This window comes from Rhipicephalus sanguineus, chromosome 8 (assembly GCF_013339695.2).
Source record: "Rhipicephalus sanguineus isolate Rsan-2018 chromosome 8, BIME_Rsan_1.4, whole genome shotgun sequence".
NCBI lineage: Eukaryota > Metazoa > Arthropoda > Arachnida > Ixodida > Ixodidae > Rhipicephalus > Rhipicephalus sanguineus.
In genome coordinates, this window is record NC_051183.1 from 36,936,793 (window position 1) to 36,959,357 (window position 22,565).

The following is a 22,565-nucleotide window of genomic DNA, read 5'->3' on the forward strand; positions in this document are numbered from 1 at the left end:
AGACAAACAAGTCTCCAATTTTCTGAAGTGCCTGGGTGGCTGCGAAGCCAATGGAAGCTGCCGAAGCCATATGGCTGGCACTCTAACTAGTCTCAGTACGCTCCCTGGACAAGGGGGAGTACGGCTCCAATTGCTACAAGCCGGAGCGCAGCACTCTCAAAGAACCAGCCATAGATGTTCATAGCGCTCTATCTCTACCTGCCGATATAATGCCCAGCATTAGAGTGCTCTGGGCGTTAAAATCACCATTCAAATATAGCAGTAGCACGGTAGCCTAAAAACAGGCAAACCAGCCAGTATAGAACTTGTTTTAACTGCCCTCCTCCATCCACACTTTGCCCTCATTGCTGACATGTTCACTATGGTGGTGCAGGCAGCGCCCATTCAAAAACGCTTGGTAAGGTCTACGCTATCACGCGGTACCACACAGCTCACCATGCTCTGCATTCGAAGCATCTCTCCTTAGCTTGAGCTCCATTTAATGCATATAAATTTCCGTCCCTCTCTGGATAGCTTTTGTGAAAGTGCCAAAAAGCAATGTCATCTATCGTGCTGAGCAACCATGCTGGTGTTTGCAGCTTGCCACAGTCGCATTTGACCATGTGAGAAGGACCATTCGCTGTGCTGCATAACTTTTTTATTTGCATGTTTCTGTGTGTGCATGGGTGAATTGTATGTTGCTGCCTCTGGGCACATATATTTTTCCAAATGTCTTTTTTTTTATCGAGGTCACCGCTCTGCCAAACAACTTTCTGCCAAAAATCATCCTGCAGCTCGTTAGTTATTGTACAGATCATGCATATAGCTGGAATGCTGTGCTGCGTTTAACGAGATACTTAAGGACAATATTTTTTTTCTGTGTTCGCACCTCTTTTTTGGTGCATCTATTTCATATGGATAGTGACAAAATACTAGATGCTGCATGCCAGTCTAATCGCACAGCATATCGGCAAAGCAAGTTGTACTTAAGTCACTTCATGCCGCAACAGTTGCAAACAAAAAGCATCAGAATCATGCAAGCTGCTGCTGCTAGCTGCATCAGCCATGCGTAAGATTTTCGTGCATGCTACTTTTGGGAGGAGAATAACAGTGACAAAATAGAGCCGTGTTCACGGCTATGTTCCTCCTGACTGCAGGTACGCCCTATACTAGTATGTATCATGAGCATTTACGTACCACAATTTGAAAATATCTCTTCATTAAGCTGACTGCTGTGCTGTGAAACCTTATGTCATACAAAACCTAGTTTCAGAAAGTATAGACATATCTGTGCAAAATTTTACATTTGAAGTACGAGAGGAAGCATCATAGAAAGCTTGTAAAACAATAAAACAATGATGACATACAATGTAAGGAGGCAGGAGAGGCCCCACCCACATTATTGAATTGCGCCAACCTAAAGCTATAGTGCCATTCATGTGCTTGGGGATGTTCTCTGATGGCAGGTTCACCGACCGACCGTCTGGCTTATAACGCCAGTCCAGAGCACGCTCACTGGTGCATGCTTGTGTGCTTCCACCTTCGAGGTCAAAATGCTGCTCACTTCTAAGGTTGTTCCTGTAGGTCTATTATTGGTACATGTTCATGACTGTATTGTGTTTACACTGTATGAGCAACAAGGAATGACAAAAGGTTGACATACAAGCCACAAGTATGTCACTTTTACAGCGAAAGCTGTTATGAGATCACAGCAAGGGCCGTTTTTAACGCCGTAGTTGTCCGCTGTCGCCGGTTTCCATAACCATGATCACGCGAAATAAGAAAAAAAATGAAATTGGATATAAGAAAACATATCCAGGATAGAACGGGATTCGAACCTGGGCCCTCTGTGTGGGAGCCCAGTATTCTACCTCAGAGCCATGCCGGTGCTTGAAACTGCTTTGCAAAATGAGACTATACAGGCTTCATGTCTGGAAGGAACCACATTAACATATGTAATGTAGCGTCGTAGGAGCGTAAAATAACAACCAGGTGTCACACAACGCGAATTCTGTAACCAGGCGTCACACAATGCGAATTGTGCAACGAGTGGTTTGTTGAATGCTTCCAACCTATTACAAAGGGCTCTGTCATAATTCTGCATCGTCATTAGCCACAACATCAACAAAGTGCACATAATGCCTTACAGATGTTTAGCGAGTACCATGGTTCTCCGCAGAATGACGAAAAATTCCATAGTGGCTGCTTCCCTACATCACAAAAATTATGATTTATAGCATAGTGGGTTCCTCGCAAGTGCACTTCTATTGGTTGCCAAGGAAGCCCATAAGGCCCCCACCATCCATTTTCTCAGGGTCTCAATAAAGTTCTTTCCATCTCTCTATCTCTCTTTTTCGCGTTAACTTATGTTATATAGCGTCGTGGGAAAGTGAAATGATGACCGGGCATCACACAATGCGGATTACGTAACTAGTGGGTCGTTTAAAGCTTACAACCCATTACAAAGGGCTCCGCCATAATTCTTCATCATCAGCCATCGCATCAACAAGAGAGAGAGAGACATAACTTTATTTTTGTCCTTGCTGGGGTCAAGGGAGGCGGGGGCCGGGAGACTAGCCCTACCGGAGCCCCCCATTCTTCAGGCAAAGTGCACATAATGCCTTACAAATGGTACCTCGCTTCTCCGCAGAAGTATGAATAATAGTGTAGTGGGTGCTTCCTAACTTCACAAAAATTATGATTCGTGGCGTCGTGGGTACGTTGCTAGTGTACTTGTATTAGTAGCCCCAAGAGAGTTTATAACGGGCTTAGAAATGCCGCTCTTCCAGCTTTCGCTGTGACTGTGCTGCGCTTTCCGTGCAGGCCTGGCGTTCTTTTTTTGCTTATTTTGTTCCTCTGTGTAATGCTAAGCAGAATACTGTCATGACAGCTTGCTAGGACAGTCTGTCTGTGTGTATGTATGTCTTACTTCCGAGTATATCTTATCTATCTATCTATCTATCTATCTATCTATCTATCTATCTATCTATCTATCTATCTATCTATCTATCTATCTATCTATTTCTATATAATAACTGTAAGTATAAGGAAGGAGACACATATTGAGTACAGCTTTAAATACGTTGAACTGTAATTGACTTTTTTTTGTCCTTGCCTTTTTGATGATCTGTCCTGGACTGTCCGTCTGCCTATCTATCATCAGTCTACGAGGACGATGGGGGAGACACCTTGCCTATCCAGTACAGCCGTCAATACATCGAACTGTAGTTTTCTTCGAATACCGTCCCCCTCCGTTTTGACGCCCTTGTACCCTGCACCCCGCTGCACCCCTTTTTAAATGTCTCGACCGCAGTGCCACGTGGCGGCGGACACCCCAGCCGCTCGTCTGATGGCTTCACAGCTCTACAAATTCGAGCGAAAGATTAGAGGTGCGGAGGCAGAGAGGGGCGAGTGCGTCTATTTTGTTTTCACGCCGAGACTAATGACCCGTCTCACGGAGAGATGCGCAGTTTACACCGCAGGCCGCCAGGCGGCGGGCGCGCTTTTGACGCTCGAGAAGCGAATTTGGATGGTGGGGGGCGCCTTGATTATGATCGATGATCGGGCCGTCGCGCGTTTAAAACCGGCCGCTGTGCAGATACGAGTCGGGAAGACGCGTCGCTAGAGCTTGTTCGAATTGAAAATGCCGGCGCCGAGGTGCCAATGAAGTGGGACGAGAAGATTGAAAAAAAAAAAAAAAACTTGATATTGCCGGTCGCTTTGTTATTGATATTTGTGCGTGCGTGTGCTTGTGTGTCTGTTAGAGAGGGAGGGAGAGTTAAACGAAGTCGTTTTTTACCGCGGACTTTTCTAAACGCTTCGTATGTGTCGTGGCTTTCGCAACTGTATAGACATATGAAGAAAGTGAACGTTCTTGGTCGTGCGTTCGAATTAACGGTCAAACTCGACCCCCTCCTAACTGAGAACCCTGCGCACGAATAGATAAATAGCTCGCACTGACGTCATTTCTCGTAGCCGCCATGTTGTAAAACCAACATGGTGGAAAAGTGTGTTCGTGCATGTCATTCAGTGAGTCGCGCGCGGCTTCTATCGTTACTCAGGCGCAGAGGCCGATATAACGTTCCGGCGGCCGTCATTGTGACGTTGGAGCAGGTTGCCCGGATCAGTGAATGGGCTGCGTTTACCTGATTGTAGCCGCCATGTTGTACACTCTAAGCCGCAAAGGTGCGAAATGGGAGTAAGTGCTGCATTTCGTCCCCGCAACCGGTAGTTCGTCCCCGCAAGGATTAACTGCAAGACGAGGGTGCCGTGTGCAAAGTGAGGGAGGAACTGTTAGACCACAGGGAGCAACGTTTACTCCCATGGAACTTTCCGGCGCAGTGGCGACCTCGAACGAATGGTCAGCATGCGCGTATTCAAAGAGTCCGCTAAAGAAATGAACTGTTAACAGTTTATTTAAGTGTAAAAGGTCTTGTCAACTACGGCAACTGCGGCAGAAGTAAAGTAATATCGTTCATATGGCATAATAATAAACAAATGTGAAAAAGCTTTCACACACACGCACACACAAAATGTGCTCGCGCCCAAGCTGTATCAATGCGCGGCGTGAAGCTAGGACTCGGCGGTTTTGCGGTGTGTTGTGGATGTGTTCTCGTTTCGTGGTTGCGATTGCTGTCACTTGTGGTGCACTGAATCATCTTCGCGGTGTGGTAAACGTGATCTGCTACTGGAATGAAGTGCTACCCTATCGAAATGCTACGCGCCGACTGGGACATCGCCTGAGAGGTGAGTGTAAACAAGACTGCCATCACTCCGCGTGATGCCTGTGTGCAGATGTAACGATCACCGCTTGTTTAACATTCACGTTCTGCGCGAACAAAACACGCACGATTGATGAGCTCACGCGATACAGCGTCGCGAGTGTGCCCCGACTGCTATAGAATTACAAGCATGATGGTTGGGCCATCGAAACATGGTAACCTCGGTGAAGGCTCAACATTAGCTGTAGCAAGTACAGCTGTTCAAAAATAGCTTTGTTTTCAGTGCTGCCCAAATAAGCGTTGTTTATCAGAAATATTCGCGACTTTTTAAAAGAAAATTCACGTAAACTCCGCACAATATCTTCTATAGCAATCTAAACAAGTCATTTGGGAAGATAGGCTGTTAAAATAGTATGTCTAGCTAAAGGCTTAGCACCGCTAACACGGGCAGTCGGCGACGGCATCGGCGATTTCGCTCGTTTGTAGCGATGCTAGGAATCATTTATTTTTATATCTCTCAAATGAAGAGCAAGCTTCATTGATAAATAAGTGGGCCCCCTAGCGTGTCGCTGTGAAAGCGTGAAACGTTAAACTCGAGGACGGGTTTTTCGAACTTCATAACACATTCTGAACTGTTCCATTGCACTATATGACAGGTTTTGTGAAAGAGCAGTTTTCGTCTAATTTTTACGCATGCAGCATTTCTAACAGACGCATTGTGACGTAAGTGCAAGTGCACGAACAGTTCTGCCGGAAATATTAATGCTTCTGCAATTACTTTTTCAGGAAATCGATGAATGAGAGCGTTGCGCCTCCTGAGAAACGTCTTCAACATCTCGCTGCTATGAACACGCTCTCAGCAGCTGTCGATGGTGCTGTTGCACTTCCTGACGTCGGCTGGACAGCATCCATTCGGATAAAACATTGCACTTTTCATTGTCTCTTCTATAATGCAGAGAAGCCATCCTATCTTCTGCATTCAACAAAGTTGTTCAATTTATGTGTACACACGATGCTGCAGAATTGACACGAGTCGTTGAATAAACTTGGCTGTTTCTTTAGACGTTTTCGTTTTTTTGTCATTAAACAGACATTTTCACTGAACGATATAACCAACCGTGTTCTGTACAGTGAGAAGCGAGCAAACTTGGCACGTCGACGGGAGCATACATGAGACTGTTTATATATACATACATTCATCAAGCGCCCAAATTCGCTCGAAACACGCGCGCAGATTAACCAATCCAACGCATTTTACAATTTCATGAACGTGATCACCGAATGGTTGCTTGCGAAACACTGAAGGCTGAAGTCTAATATAAGGAATCTTGCTACTTTGACTAACATGGCAGAACGCGCAGCTTCCAGACGGTGCCTGTACATATATAGCCCCGGTAATATTCACTCTGCTGCGTACTGGCATGTGGTATAGTGGTTAGCGTACGCGACTGCTGATTCAATGGTCACGAGTTCGAATCCTGTGTGTTGTCAATTTTCTGTAGTTTACTTCTGAATTTATTTCTGTATATTAATTGTGTATGTCGTCAAATGCGTGTATCAACCTCCAAATTCTCGGTAATTCAACCAGAAACTGTAATAAATTGATTTTTTTTTATCCAGAAGGAGCAACTGTTAGTCCCATCAGGGGTAACAGTTCGTCCCTACGCAGCTACTATGCAATAAATCAGTTACTCCCTAAAGGGGTAACTTTTACACCCCGACATTTCGTCCCTCCAAACAACTGAGGACTAACAGTTCGTCCCCTGGCAGTTACTCCCTAAAGGACGAATCGTTCATCCTTTAGGGAGTAATGGTTGTGGCAGTGCAGTTACCCCCCAAAAGGACGAACCACAGACCCTTTTTCGTCCTTTGCGGCTTAGAGTGATAGTACCAGCACATACGTCAAGAAGCTGTGTTAGCTGTGTCCGTGATGTCACGTGAAGACTATCACTTACGTCATGCAATATCTTTTTTTTTAGTTTGTTCTTTAGGTCATTGTTAGAGCAACGATAACAATAAAAATTGACAGGTTTCATTACACGTACGTGTGGTGTCCCCCTATTGCCGTGTCATGTACATTTAGAACAACAAAAATGTTGCAGTGGCTTAGCTCGGCTATGCCAGGATAACGTAGCGTTAGCAAAGGGTCAACTGATTGTTCTTAGCTTTCCCGATTGTCTAGGATTAGCTTGATTGTAATGCTTACTGCTGCTCCAACGACACACACACAGTATACGTATTATGTGACACATGTATATTTATTTTGCCAGGCAACTACTTCGGGATCCGATCAGTTAAGCTTCTCCGCTCTTCTGCGTCGTTGAGCAGCATTTGCGCTCTCCTTCTCCATGGCTATACCACACTGGCAAACGCCAGCAAGAGGCGCTATCAAGCGGCTCCAGCGCAGTGTCAGACGGCGACTGCACAGCGAAGGCGAATAGCTGCGCGCGCGCCGGCGCCACAGTACGTCTACCTCGGCTGCGACGTCACTCCTCTGGAAAGCGCAGACGGGCAGCAGCGAGTGGCGCGCGGCAGTGAGCGGAGTACGCGTAGTACGCGGGAGGTGCCGGCTCCGATGCGCCAGCTGTGTGACATCACTGATCCTCGCGCATGCGCAGCACGGCTCTTGAGGAGCCACGCGAAACTGGCTCTGCTAGGTCGGTGTAGCTAACGCTACTAAAAGGTTCCGCTACACACTGTTGTGAAATGGATGCTGACGAGTGCTTACTGCAGGACCAACCCGCTTTTTGCCCGGGAATTTCGAGAACGCATTTCTCGAAGCGCACGATATTTGTGCTAAGTGAACATAACTCACAGCCTCCTTTATGCGTTCACCTAAGACGACTCGAAGGCGAAAGCCACCTTCTTTATCTTCTCAGTCGATGTGTTGATCTCGCCCCGCCACCCACCGAAAGTTTTCTGCACCTAACGTGGTTTTCCACTGCCTCTGTTATCGGCCCACCTTTGACCAAGTGATGATATCATTTGATGACGTCATGGTGTGACGTCACGACGACGTCACAAATTTTGGCGATCTGTGATATCACACACCACGTTATGATGACTGTTTGCATAACTCGTGTTGATGCCCCGACGCGGGAACGCCGGTCAGTTTTCGCGTTTCATGAGGCATCTAAGGTTTTCGCCTTGATAAGTTCATTACCGCTAGGCTTCAATTCCGCAGCAATTTTTTCGTGGACTGGTTGGTGACCTAGCTCATTAGTACGAGATACTGCGGCACTAATCTGGAAGAAATGGAAACACTGAAGTAGTGTAGACATAGCCGGGTCATCGCCTATCCACATTGTGCTCTTCTTTTCTCTCTCTCTCTCTCTCTCTTTCTTTTTGTCGCCGGCTGCAGTGTCTCCTACTAAAGGTCGATTCCTCAACGGCTGCAATGTTTCCTATTAAGGTCGATTCCTGAACGGAGGTAGAGCTTCCGAGTCAGCAAATCACCTTAAATCACATCAAGTGAGCAAATCGCAGAGGTGCTTGTAAAGAAAGCGTGTTAGCCATTTAGACAAGTTTAACTGATGTCAGAAAACTGCGCATGGTGAAGTCGATGTCGGTTGTCTCATAGTAGTTAACATGCGCGGCATCTATATACATACGTACTGCATTTTTTTTTCTTTTTGATGAATATTTTTGGGGAGGAGGACCGCACCTTGCATGCATTTACGATCTTTCCTTGAGCGCTGGCCCTGCCCCGATGACTCACCGCAGCTTGTGGCGTTTCGCCCTCGAGTTCAAGGTCGCGGTGGCCGGACTGCCGCTTTGCCGGCCACCCGGGGTCCCCGCATTCCGATAGATTAGAAGAGAGCGCGCAAAGACATGACGTGCTGAAATTTAAGAGAACGAACGGGCAAAAGAGTGGAGGAGGGGGGGGTTCAGGTGCCCCCCAGTGGTCTGCACTAATCCCATTAGGTGTTGCTTTGACACGTTGCTTTGACATTGTCTAGTGCCATCTGTTATACAACTCTAGGTTGTTTGCATCTTGCGCTGCAGTTTAGATATGGTCATTTATTATATCTACAAAGTACCGCAGGGTGATGTCGGGATGGAACATGGAAGCTGCGGTTAAGCGTGTTTTGAGCCAACCGCCTGCAGCGTCGCTTTAATTATTTGTGGTGAAATTTCGCAATAAAGTGCAAGTTAGCTGCAAGTAATTTATCTCGAACATGACTCTTTCAATGTCGCGCTTCATCTTAGAATAATCCCTACATATATATTATTACGGTGAGTATTTATTGAGTTAGCACTGGTCGGAACTAACACTGCACACAGCGCACAGGAATGCAGGCCTACAGGGCAGCTCCAGACTCAGCCCCACAACAACAACGTCGTCGTCTTCATCCATTCGGTGTCATTTCGGCGCCCGTGCCATAGTGACCTTTCCATACCCGTGACACAACGTTATTTGCATATCTTCGATACTCCGATACACCTCAATATTTTGACGCGAAGCTTCTATGTGTTACAGGTTTCGGTGGCAGCGGCGGCTGCGTAGTTCGCGTAAAGCCCGGCTCCAGCGAGTGTATAAATAAATGCGGGTGTACACAAATGAGGCCCTAAAAGGTGCGCTGGTCACGTGCGTCTTTCTATACGCAGTCTCCCAATAATAACTGATGCTCTCTCGATCGCGGGCTTGTAGGCAATCGGCCATTTCTGATACGGCAATCAGCCGTTTCTGATACGGCAATCTGATCTTTTATCGAGGTGACTTGTCATTTCGCATTGCCACATTTCATTGTTGCATGTAGCAATTACGGTTGAAACCCTCAGTAACGAAAGCCTTCAAGAAGGAAATTCTCGCAGCAACGAAGAAATCTGGCGTCCCCTGCGAACGTCCATAGAGTTAAATGCATTTGCCCCCTCTCGACAGCGAAGACATCTTAAAAAGCGCTCCCGCAATAGCGAAAGTTTCAGGTAGTGATCGGAACATTTTTTTTTTTTTTTTTTCAAGCGATGAGCTAGTTGGGAACCCGGAAGTTCGAAAATTGCAGCATCGCTCATTCAACGAGTCGGGCACATACGTTTCCGCCAGCAAGCATATCGGTGCCGCCATTGCCATTTACGTTCGTTCGGATGATGATGATGATAGCAACAAGCGATAGCAGACGCTGTTGAACTGCACGGCTTCTTGTGCGCTGACGCCGACCTGATCGGGCACGAAGAGTTCATCGACGACGCTATCATCAAAGGTGTGCGCAAAGAATATGAGAGTGACGACGAGAGCGAGGAGAGCAACAAAACGCAAGAAAGTCAAATAAGTTCGCGCGAAGTCCTTGATGCTTTTGACATTATTCGCACTTTCCTCGGCGCCCACGACGAAGTTATGCAAAGCTTATTAAGCTGCGAGGCTCAAGCCGTCCAGCACCTTCAAAGCAACGGGAAACAGAGCAAGATCCAACGATTCTTTAAATAAATTTTAGTTGCGCGACGTAACTGGTGTGCTTATTTTTCAATTTTCGCGACAACGAAATTCTCACGAGAACGAACGAAAATCGCTTCCCCGGCGATTTCGTTATTGAGGGATGTGGCTGTAACTGAAGTGTCCCGCTGTTAGGCGCGTGGATGGAGGTCCCATTCCCGGCATGGAGGAAGGAAACAGAAGGGAGCACTGGGCGATGTGATAGATAGAAAGAAAAGTAGGACGTCGGGCACGCACTCGCCCACCTTCACCTGCACCCATTTTCCCGATAGGGCAAGAGCTAATGATTTTTTTTCCTGCTAAGATCTTGTTAGATTTTAGTCGCTCCTTGGTGTTCTACGCTGCTACATCGGTCTGTGCTCGAATGGCAGTGTTATAGCCCACCGTTGAGTGAGTCGAAGCTAGTGGCCGGCAATGTGCTGCCACGTCGCACCGCGCACGTGACGACCTCATGCGTAATGACGTCACGGTACCGTGCATAAGCTGGCCGTAGAAGAACAAAAGTTTGTTGTTTCTGTTGAAATAATTAGCTTTGAATGAGCCTACTGACATCGGAGTCTGCGGTAGAACTTGACCGGGACGTTCAGGAGACCTACAGAACCATAGCGACATCTGTACGGTTATATGAACTGTCCTCAACACGCAGATGTGCTTGAGGTCATTGAAGTGAGGCTCATCTGTACGAATTATATTTGGGTTGGCCAGTTACCCATTTCAGCAAAAAACTGAGCTTGTAGCGGACAACAAGTGAATATAGTCGCGTTTTTACAGCTATACTCTTCCTTACCCCCATCCCTTTTTTTAAGAGGCGAAAACCTTAGGTGCCTCATCATACGCGATAAGGTGACCGGTGTCAACACGAGTGATGCAGAAAATCACATCACTTGATGACGTCATCATATGAACTTCAATAACATTTGCTGGCAGGCTAGTTGGTGATGCATAGTTCATGGGTAAAATACAGCACAAACCAGACGATTACCACAAGGAAGACACGGGACAGAGTGCTGACTTCAACTAACGGTTTATTCTTGGGCGAGCTTGCCTATTTATGAAATACGATCAAAATCAGACAAGATATCTCCCAAAAATAACAGATCAAGAAAACAAAAAAGCCCTTACCACAAACACGTGCGCCACTGCGTCATCTCTTTCAGAACATAAAATTCATCCCCTACGTGATGACAAAAATTCAAGTTCTTTTTTTGTTAATAAGATCGAAGGAGCGCTTACGCACAACGAACCTGCCTTGTCAATTTCCCACAGATGTGCCACAGATGTGTCAATTTCCCACAGATTACCACAAGTCTTCCTTGTGGTAATCGTCTGGTTTGTGCTGTATTTTACCCATGAACTAGTCATTATATGACATCACAGGTTGCCCAAACTTCTGACGTCATATAACGTGACGTCATACGGTAACTTTAACACACGACATAGGCGCTTGGCAAAGGTGGGCCGATTCCGGGGGCACTGCACAACCACGTTGAGTGCAGAAAGCTTTTTTTTTTTTTTTTTGGTGGGGGGGGGGGGGGACTATCACAGTCGACTGAGAAGAAAAAAAAGAAGGCTTTCGCCTTCGAGTCATCTAAGGCTAATGCATAGGCGACCGTGTGCCTCTTTTTCTGTATTGTTGTTATTGTAATGCCCACCAAGCGACGCAAACGGTGCAGTACATTTCGAAAGCGATTGAAGAACGCTATTGGAACGCCGTATGTGTTGCCTGTGAAACAAACGAGCGAAAAACGACTTAGACCCGTCTCCCTCACTCCACGTTTCGTTTATACTGACCGCAGGACGCCATGCGTCATCAGGTTTGGCACGCCGGCTCCTGCCTTTTATAGCCTCGTCGAGGTGCGCGTGTACCCTCACGGACAGGGACCTTACTTACGGCTTTCTTTCTTTCTTTCTTTCTTGCTCTGTTTCTTTCGTTGTTTCTTTCTTTCTCTCCTTCTTCCTTTCTTTCTCCCTTTCCTTCTTTCGTTCGTTCTTGCCCTCTTTCTTTCTTTTGTCGACCTTATATATACTTTCAATTTCCCAGTCCGGAGGTGGCTGGAACATACATCAACGACGTGTCGAGGTCGGGACAGGTATATTATTGAGTGGCCGTTCGCGGGCGAATGGTTCGTATGTGGACGAGAGACCAGTGTTATGGTCTATCGCAGCGGCGTCGCGTGCTCGGCATGGACGGCATCCACGCGAGATGACCTATGAAGAAAAAACAGAAATCGAAATGTCAATGGAAAAACACATCGAGGGCTTCAAAGAACATGGCGGTCTGAGAAAAATGGGATGAATACATTCCGTGGAGCAGCGATGCCCATTTTTGGAACGCGAGACGGGCGTATAGCTCAAGCCAAGACTATCCACGCGACGCAGTGGTGTGGAAAGACGTGGCTAAAGTTATTTATTTCAAAGTGTACTTATACTGGTATGATATTGTCACGTGGGTGTGACTATGAAGAAGGCTGCAGCAAGACTTGGAGATACGGAATTATCTATTGGGCGAACTTGTGCCTGGAAAAGTGAAAAAAGTTCATAGTGCAAGGGATTCACGCTCTACACTGATAATAGCGAGAACAGTCGTCAGCCGTCGAGTAAATCTGATCAACAGTAAAGCGCGTCAAAATTCATACATGTGGCATCGAAGATTTCAGCGTTATCGTTGGTGGCCGGGTTAGTTCCAGAACACAATCTGATCGGAATATTCTAAAATAATCGGGAATGTTCCCAGACATTCGGGCGGGCGCCGTTTGCACAAGGCAGTGGTTACACGTGTAACAGGCCGTTTACATAAAAATATAAATAGAAAGCGCGCGTGGCAATATTTTCAAATTCATTTGTCTGTGTGCCATATAGATGAGCTGCACATCGAAAAACCTAGAAAAAAAAATACTCGCAATCCTCAAAGTATATTCAATAAATTTGTTGTTATAGCTTTTGTAAAGCCAGTGTCGTAAAGTGATGATGCAAAAGGCAGCCATGCCTCGCGAAGTGATAGTGCGAGAAGGCAGAGCAAGAAAGTTGCAAGGAGACGGTCGGTGCCAACTGTCGCATAAACCGTTAAATAACGAAGGCAACCACAGTGTTCCTGCGGAAGCATTTGCAGGGACAGCAAACTACAGCCTCCCCTAACACCACTTGGTACGTAAAGGCACATCAGTCCGTTGTCCCGTGTGTGGGCGTAGCGTCCAGCCTCGTAAAAATAAAGCTAGGGTCATGACTAGGGCGGCTCATGTTTTAACGCGATAGCATTACAGCGCACGCCCGGAGAAAGACCCGTCTGTGCCAAAATTGGAAAGAAATCACTGCATCTTGAACTCGTTTATTTCGGGCAAAACTTCGTTAAATCGGGTATATTGCCATGATAGCTTCGTTAATTGGAGTACAAAGGTGGGCGAGTTAGAATCGATGCAGACTTGGGAAAACCAGCGCGAAAACACTAATGACACAAGGACAGCGCTCGTCCTGTGTCCTCCTTGTCTATATGTATCCGTTGTATTCGCGCTTTTTTTCCAAGTATGAATGGAAATTTCTTCGTTATATCGGGAACTTCGTAAAAACGGGTTTCCTTGGGTCGAGTTTTGACCGTGTATTGAGGCAAAGCACCCATGAAATTGTAGCCCTTGTGTCATCGAAGACAGTCCTGTCGCAATAGAAGAAGATGCTTTTCAAGCGCCCACTTCAACATTTCTTTTTCTTTGTATTGCTCCCTTTTTTTCGTGAAGTGTGCTTTAAGTAAAGATCACAGTGATTGGTACATTGTACTTATAATCCAGTAAGTTTTAGACACTTTCCCAAAGACACATTCTCTCGGAGGCTCAAGGTCCACCTTGGGTACTTATTGCCGGAAAAAGTTCCCAACAGCGCACACATAAACACGTCAGCCTTAAGGTATGTTGCTAGAAAAGAAACAAACGAGACAAAAATGACGCTTCCTCTAATGAGGGCTTGCGAAGGTGAGACCAAAAAAAGGATGGTCGGCTCCCTAATGACCGAAGTGCGTGTTCAGACCTGCATATAGAAAGAGGTCGGCGTTCGCGCATTTTACAGGGACACAAAAGAAAAAAAGAGAAAAACTGGCGCGAAGGAAACATTGGCTTCCCTAATGAACGAAAAACGTCGCCTCCGGGCTAACAAGTCGCTGGCAGCTGCTGTGCGGACCCCGAAAAAGTGTCAAGTCAAGCGCCCTCCCGCTCCGTGCACCTCGAAATCCTGCCCTCTGGTGTTGACCTTCGGCGCGCGCGCCTCGACCGTTCGCCGCTCCCTCTGGCGGGCACTGCCTGCGTAAGTGGCGTGTGTGTGTGTGGGCATGGCGTTGTTTGTGTAAGGCCAGAGCGGAGCGGATTTGGATTACAGTCGCAGTAATAGTATACCGTAGTGGCGGTGGTGGTGCCTGGCTGACGAGTGAACGACGTTTGCGCACTACCCCTCCCAGTCCCCTCCCCCCTGACCCCCCCCCCCCCTGCTCTCTTGGGATTTTGCCGTCGTGTGGGGCTCCGAACTGTCGGGCTGCGCGCTAGCCGAAACGTCGGCGTTGTGTGAATATGCGTGTTCGGTGTGTGTGTGTGTGTGTGTGTGTGTGTGTGTGTGTGTGTGTGTGTGTGTGTGTGTGTGTGTGTGTGTGTGTGTCATGCGGACGCTGTCTCCACGTCCTCTCTTGTGTATACGAGCGTCTGTCAGTTTATGTGGACGCGAACTTTTGTTTGGGTCTCTCTTTGTGCTTCGAAATTCTTCGAAATTTATTGTAAACATGCGTGTACTTCCTGCAGGGCATTCCGCCATGTTCCTCTAGCGTGTTATGTTGATTCGACAATGATTATTTCTCATCGAATTAAACCACCGTATTTATTCGTACGCTACTAGCACTGACTAATGTATATAGGCTAACTGCATGACTGGTGTTGTCTATTCGCTCCTACAACAGCAGCATTGTTTTGTCTCAGTCTTGGTCGATTGAGCTGTTTGTTTATCTAGTTTTGTATAGTCTCGGTCGATTGATCTGTGTGTTTACCTAGTTTTTTTCTAGCTTGCTCCCAAATCTTAAAGTTAGAGCAGTATCATAAATCGCAAAGGCAATATGTTTATTAGGCGTCTGAAGGGACAGGTTCTCGGTGAGGAGTAACTTTCGCAGTTACGCGTTTGTGATTACCGCATTTATGTTATTTAACATACAGTTTATTTGTTATTCGCATTCTAATTTTTTTAATTACACCGTCCTCACTAATTATATGTGCATCATTTTTCATAAACAAGCTCGCGTGAGCGCTTGCTCTCGCTCAATGCGAAATTGACCCGCCAAGAAGCGTCTATGACGTAGGTCTTGCGATCACGTTGTTGCATATTCGCCATGTTGTCAACTGTGATTGGTCCGTAGTGGAGCTACGTCCTTTCTGATTGGCTCGAAAGCCATTTATGGCAGAACTTAGACTATCCAGAACAGTCATCGACGTCCTCAAAGCTTTCGTTGCCGAAAACGTGAGGTCGGGGCGAGTGGCTGCTCTCCCGCAACACGGGCGGAGGCAGACCACTTCTTTTTCAAGCGTTCGACTCCAGCGCGGACAGCGAATGCTGTTGTGGACATCGTCAAATTCCGCCATGTTGTCGAAATCCGCCATTGGTCAACTGTGATTGGCCTGGACGGCTGCTACAGCTTCTCCGATTGGCTTAGAATGCCGCCATTACGAAATTTGACAAGATGGCGGAATATGTCAGTGTCTCGAATAGCCTGACTTCCTCTCGTCAAAGCATTGCGTCCGTTTGCAGTTTGATTCATTTGACTACGTCAACTCAATTTCTTCAGAACTTGAGTTTGCCATTGTGAAAGTACAAGTTCATTGGCTACCCGCTACGTTGTAGTTACGGTGCTCGACTGCTGACCCGAAGGTCGCGGGATCGAATCCCTACCGCGTCGGCCGCATTTTCGGTAGAGGCGATATTGCTTGAGGCCGTACACAATTGATTTAGGTGCACGTTAAAGAACCCCAGGTGGTCGAGGTTTCCGGAGCCCCCCATGACGGCCTACCTCATAACCATATCGTGATTTTGGGACGTTAAACCCCAACAACTATTAAGTTCATTGGCTACAGACATGCACGAAGACAGGCTTTTCTTTGTCCAAACATCCTGCATGGGTTCTCCCTCCTTAGTCCTCGGTAGTTCACCACATTCGTGTATTGTTCTTCGTAGACACGCGCCGATCCTGTCGCTGTTCGTTTCAATCAATCGGCGCACTTTCTTGCAGACTCCATTAATGTGTTGTCTCGACCGACTGTACATGTATAGCCACGCTAAGGTCGAAAATAAAGTAAACCTAAAACGAAACCTCTTCTTTTTTCTTCCCTTCTATTTTGCCGGCGTTTCAGGGAGAAAGAGCAGGACTTGGAGCGGCGCTTCGAGATGCTCAACGAGGAACTCCGGGGCGTGCTTCAGCTCCAAGGCGAGTCTCTCTCTCTTCATACATGTTTCTTTTGATCGTATTATATTTTTTGTCTCTGTGCTCGCGTATGTGGCGCCATTGCTATAAGCCGCTTATGGCCTCCGCTGCCGGGACCCATGGCTGAATCAATGGGCCCTGCAGCTTGGTCTGTGTGTGGGGGAAAAAAAGGAAACACATATACACGTAGTGTACCGTTGGAAACGGGAGCTGGAAAGGGTAAGGAGGAAAGAGGGGGGGGGGTAGTGTTGGGTGGCCTGGCCGGCTTGTAGCGAGCGAGCTCTCTGGCGTAGCTCGCTAATGGAACGTCGTTGCTGGATCCTCTGGAGCGTTTCTTTTGAATTGTGTGCTTCTTCTTTTTTTTTTTTTAACGTTGACTGCGCAGACTGGCAGAAGACGGACGCCCAGCGTAGCCGGGAGGCCCTGCTGCTCGAGGAGCTGGTGGCGCTGGTCGACAAGCGAGACGAGCTGGTGCAACATTTGGATTCTCAGGAGAAGGCGTACGTGTATATATCGATAGAGAATCACGTGTTTTCACGTGCTGCTTTCGAATCGAATGGTTGATAGATTTAACACTCGAAGTGGTCCTGAACCATTTTTTCGAGTAATCGTCTAATTGCCTCATTGTCGGAGTTTATTGCCTCAGGAATCGATCGCCGCAAAACTTTTTTTCGAATCTGTCAAGAACGAGCGGAGTTGCCAGGGATATGTCGCACGCTTTAAGCACCTTGTTCTCTTGTCCCGACGATCGCGCTGTAAGCTACATGGGGAGGCATGACGCTGGGTAAAGAAGCTACGTCAGCGCGCGTCATGAAACGCGATCGCTCTCTCCCATTGTGATTCCTGTGCGTACTAGTGTTGCAACTGTGTAACTGAAGGGGCCATGACACCCAATTTTCTATCATAATCTGTGTTATGTAGGTTAATCCTTGTGCGTTCACAAATAATCTGGCGAAATCGTAGCGCATTTGGTCGAGCACTTAATTCATAACTGAACATTTTTATAAACACGCGAGCTGCCTGAGAGTCGGGCAACACTGGCGCATTCGCGAGCCGCGACGGGACAAGCTGCTTGCTGTGCGAGCGTCTGCATTCCGGCGAATGATTTTGTTCCGTGGTCAGCTGCGCGTGCAATCTAGCTATTTCAGCTTTCTTCGGCTCGGCAGTGAAATTGAACAACTTGCAGCGGCTGAAACTTTGGCAGAAGACGACGGCTAATTCGCTCCATGCAGCTAATGACGTCACATACGCCATGGCAAAATGGCGGTCGCCAGCGGTGGGCGGGGTTTATAGCCGGCAACTTTTAGGGCTTATTTTGCTCTGAAATATTATTTTACAGTTCTTTTTTTTTCATATATGTATGAGCATAATGAACCCTCTGCTTCCATTTTTCGCTCAAAACCGCGAATTTTTGGGTGACTGTGTGATGGCCTCTTTAATTAAAGGACGACACTACAAGTGCTACTTTCTTTCTTTCCGCAACCGTCGATTCATCGATTGATTGACTGGTACGTCACTAGCATAAATGGTTTAGCGTCCTCCGTATTGTGTTTAAAGGTAGCGCAGTGTGTCAAGAGAGCGTCTCACTGAGTCACGTGATATCAGCCACCGTGCGTACTTGCATAATGCCAGCACTCGTTAGCAATCCGCTGTTATAACACCAATGTATAGTCTTCATTTAATCTCATTGCATTGCACACCAGTTTTGTTGTGCTACGCGAAGTCACGCCCCGTAACAGCTTATAGCCGGTGTAGTTCCCACCTTGCGAAGTTTAAAAACAAAGTACGGCAAACACGACTTTTAGTTGTAGTAGTAGCAGCAGTTGTTGCAGAAGTTTTCTTCGTTTATTTTTTACATACTGCAAGCCATCATGGGCTATGGCAGGACTGGCGACAGCATCACATCTCAATTGCAGACCGAAAATGGGTTATTGGCAAAGCGCTAACAATTCCGGGCAGTGCATTAGTTGTGGTGGTAATGGTTCCAGTCGTGGTTGAATCCCGAGCCGGAGTAGACAGTTGTCGCCGTAAGGATCTACGTACTATTTCCCACGTCTTGCGTAGTTCCAGCGTTTTCTTGACTGGCATGTGTTTACTACATGTCAATCTCCATCCCACATTCCCGTCTTTCTTTGTACCACGTGCGCAGCATCGAGGAGGACGAGATGATGGCATTGGCCACCAGGCGGCAGCGGCTTCCCCCGGAGCGCAACAACTGCAGACTACAGTGACCTCCGGTGACGAGAAACTACGAGATGGAACGAAGAAGAAGAGGAATAGACGCGATGCTTCGCAGCAACAACTTGCCTCCCGTTTTTGTTTTTCTTTTCGTCCGCCAGGCGGCGGCGCGCCAGACAACAATAAACCGTCAGCAGCCAATTAGAAAGGGGCGTGAAACCCGAGACCCACCAGGCGGTAGGGCCGCCTTTCCTTGCCGCGTTCGTGGCGTTAATTGGGGAGGCGGAGGAGGGAGGAGGGTATGCGCGCACCGTCCGCGAGCTGTAGCCGCCGTGGCCTACTCTTTTGCGGTGGCAGGCCTCACATCTGTTGGTTGATGCCTTCCTCCCCTCCCCCTCCGCTGTGTTTCGCCGCGACGGCGTTGGAGGGCGCTGTCTGCCGGCGCGCGCGGGGATTTGCCGTTGCGAAAAACGGTGCAGTGAAGAAAGAAACGCCGCGCGGATGGCGCCGAGTGTGGCCGAACCTGTAGGCCGGACCATTCGGCATTGCGCGGCGAAAAGTTGTGGCGGATTTTGTGCGAATAGCTTGCGAATACTTTGTAGCGGCAGCCCGCTTGCGTTATAACTGTGACTGAAAAAAAAAATAATCTGGAGGCGAGCCTAATCCTTGGCTTAGGTGCCTGGCAGTGGTGCCCACACGTCGGCGTTCATGTGCCGTGGTGAGTTAATTTTGTGTTTCGTGCACGGCCAAAGTGGATCTCAGAGGCTACGCAGAAAGTAGCGCGTGGTTGAGACCTGCTCCGCCAGGTGGTGCAACGGTTCCAGCTGCTCAGAAGAAAAGTGTCTGCTTTTCCAATGAACTCATTTCATTAATTATGCTGACAGTTAACTGGATCTTAGCTAAACTTATGTTCCGATATCATACGTATTCAGTATAACTTGGACCAGGGCCATCGATTTCTTACCAGTCTTATTTTTTTTAACGATTTCCGAATATTCGGAAAACTGAAAGTAAGTATTCTGCTTGGAAGAGAGACAAGAATGTCACTCGCTGCTTGTGGCACAAAAAAAAAATGCAGGAAAATCGTGATTGCATGAAGAAGTTGCGACTGCGGTGGAGAAGCTGCGGAGCGTGACGTCACAGAGCTGTGTGTGGCGCCGCCGTGGCATTACGGCACCACAATGGCGTCAAAAGTTGCTTCATGCAGTGCAGATGGGGACGTTAATTAGCCCTTGGTAGAGATCATCAAGCGACTATTTTCTTCATGTGTCGGAGACGTCTCAGCCATGGGTGCCATTACAAGTTATTGTGGTCATGGGGAGAATGCCACATTGCAGTTACTGTTTGCAATTGTTGCTCTTGTAAAAACTACCTTGTGCGGGCTGTAGTCGATAGCACGTAGTCAAGAGTGTCACACGATCACTCTTGATCGCGATCGGGCCTCAACCCGATTGAATTTCGCTATCGCGATTGGCTCCTTTACGCAAGCTGCAAGGGAGCCAATCACTTGTTGAGACATTTGATCCATAATCGGGCTCGGTAGCACTGAGCAGAGCACCGTGGGACACCGGTTTAAAATGCAGATACACATGTCAACCGCATGAGCTGCACCGTTCTATATAGAAACTCTTATACCCCTGGGGTGGCGCGTGCAGGAGAGAGCCATCTGGTGGAATGCAGCTGCTGGTGACTTACTGCATTTGGCTCCTTGGTTCTTATAGGGCGTCCAATCAGATGTGGCGAAAGCACTTTGACGCGCCCAGTCAGAAGCGGCGAAAGCTGCTCGATAAGCGATGAAAACTCGGCCAATGATTGCTGTTCGCATTAATGATCAAAGCCATTCTGTTGAATGCATCTCAGAGCAATGCATCTCGAAAGATTGTGTACAGAATTTGGCCTGTTATCTAAAGGGGTACTGTGGCCGAGTAACTTTTGAAAGTCGTCAGCAAAACGGAATAGACAGTCGAAAAGAACGCATGTTATATTGAGAAAGTGCGAAATACGATAAAAGTTTTGTGTAACGATCACGTTCCCGAAATATGGCCTAATTGCGCACTTTTTCAATTGTCTACATTGCATAAAAAATACATAGGTTTGTTTATTTATTTACTTAAAAAGTCCTCGCAGTCCTCGTATGAGGCAATGGGTAAGGGGAGCATCGCAATAAGATATATAATGAATACGCAATATACGTACATATAAAATAGCATAAAACGTACGCACCATTTTAAGAATATATTAGAAGATTACAGAACAATAATTGCAGGGGCAACATGTTTATCAAAGTAAGAACAAGAAAAGGTAGTTAAATGTCGTATACATAAACACGTCAATGAAAGTACTAAGGAACCCATAAACAAGAAGACTACATTCGCGGAACAAACCTGCTGTCATGTCGAAAGACCAATTAAGAAATGATCTTTTAAAAATGGCGAAGCTTGCACTAAGTCGCGCAAGGCTTTAAACGGCGAAGCTGAATGATTCTTAAGTCTCATCTAGTTGCTTGTTGTTGCTAGGAGATGCTAGGTTGTTTCTAGGTTGCTGCTAGCCTTCAGCTATAGGTGATGCTAGGTTGTTTCTGGGTTGCTTCTCAGCGCAGAGAGGTTCGAGTTAAACCAGAGACTGACAGTCAAAGACACGACACAAATGTGCAAACTCCAGAGACAGAAACTCGTGCTGAAGCCGAGCGTTCGCACCTCCCATAGATGTATACGGGCACGTCGTCGTACGCGTAGGGCTTCCATCGCTTCGGGGTCTTCTTGCAGACGTCGTTGCCTTTCCCGTTCACCAGTATTCTCTCGTTGTACATACCGCTGAAGCACAACGTACAGATGCTTCAGCAGAGTTGACAGATGCTACCGAATTTTCCCATTCTTGAAAATATTTCTAATTATAATTAAAAAAATGTCGCTCAGAATACGAAGGGTAGTTGAAAAAAATCACTTTAATTATTTTGTACAGCGAAAATATGCGCAACTATGAACGTAAGCACATATTTACTTCTTAACATTATCTCCAGGTTGAATTCGGTTGAATGCACGTTTGCCAGCTCACGATTATCGTTACATGTTGATTCGCTCAACGTATGTTTGATTTCAACACTCAACTACCCAAAGTCATCGACAAACGCGCTATTGGTGAACGTAATGATGACTAAGATTTGCTGGAAAGATGGAAAAATCCAAGTAAGCCCAAAAAACGCGACAAGTGACTGGAAAATTCTACAAGCGACCCAGCGAAAAAAAAAAAAAGCCCAAATCCGCTTATTATAAGGGGAACTGGCAACTCTGTGCTTCAGCGAAGCTGAAACGAGCGGCCGCGGTGTTTATCACTGGGTTAATCCCGATGGTTTATTAAAGCTTTTCTCAATTACCGGTTACCTCTGTCTAGAAATCTTAATTGGTGTTTGCCACCCGTCTGTTCTTCATATTTAGTGGACCAGCGGTGAGTAGTGCGATTTGCCCAATTTCTGTGGCACATACCCGTTCATGATGATGATAGTTTTTTCACACATTTATACCCACCAAAGTTCTCACGGCCGGCTTAAACCGCTTCGCTGTTAAAAATCTCAAGTTAGGTACAGCGGATGACAGGCAAATCGATTTCTCATTTGTCTTTCAGTTACGAACTTCCAGAGTAAAGGCTCCTCCTTTGATACCCGTTTGCAGATTGACATCACGGACCGAAACGACGCGTAGACATTCTTCTTTCTTTTTCCATTTCGACCTGCATGCCAGCCAATGGAATACACCCGGAGATGACAAGTTAAATGAGAAAGTGGATGTGCATGGCTTGGCCGACGACCCGGTGAATGCACTGA

General features: G+C 47.0%; 1 protein-coding gene across 3 annotated transcripts in view; it reads left to right on the plus strand.

The window, feature by feature from the left end:
• LOC119401729 (EH domain-binding protein 1) overlaps nt 1-18,953 on the plus strand; it is a 56,180-nt gene extending 37,227 nt beyond the window's left edge. For all 3 annotated transcript variants that reach the window (XM_037668664.2, XM_049418123.1, XM_049418124.1), the window contains 3 exons: nt 16,497-16,570; nt 16,953-17,067; nt 18,717-18,953. In XM_037668664.2, coding sequence (XP_037524592.1) covers nt 16,497-16,570; nt 16,953-17,067; nt 18,717-18,798 — 271 coding nt within the window. In that variant the 3' untranslated portion in view covers nt 18,799-18,953. The remainder of the gene's footprint in view (nt 1-16,496; nt 16,571-16,952; nt 17,068-18,716) is intronic.
• The last annotated feature ends 3,612 nt before the right edge of the window (nt 18,954-22,565 follow it).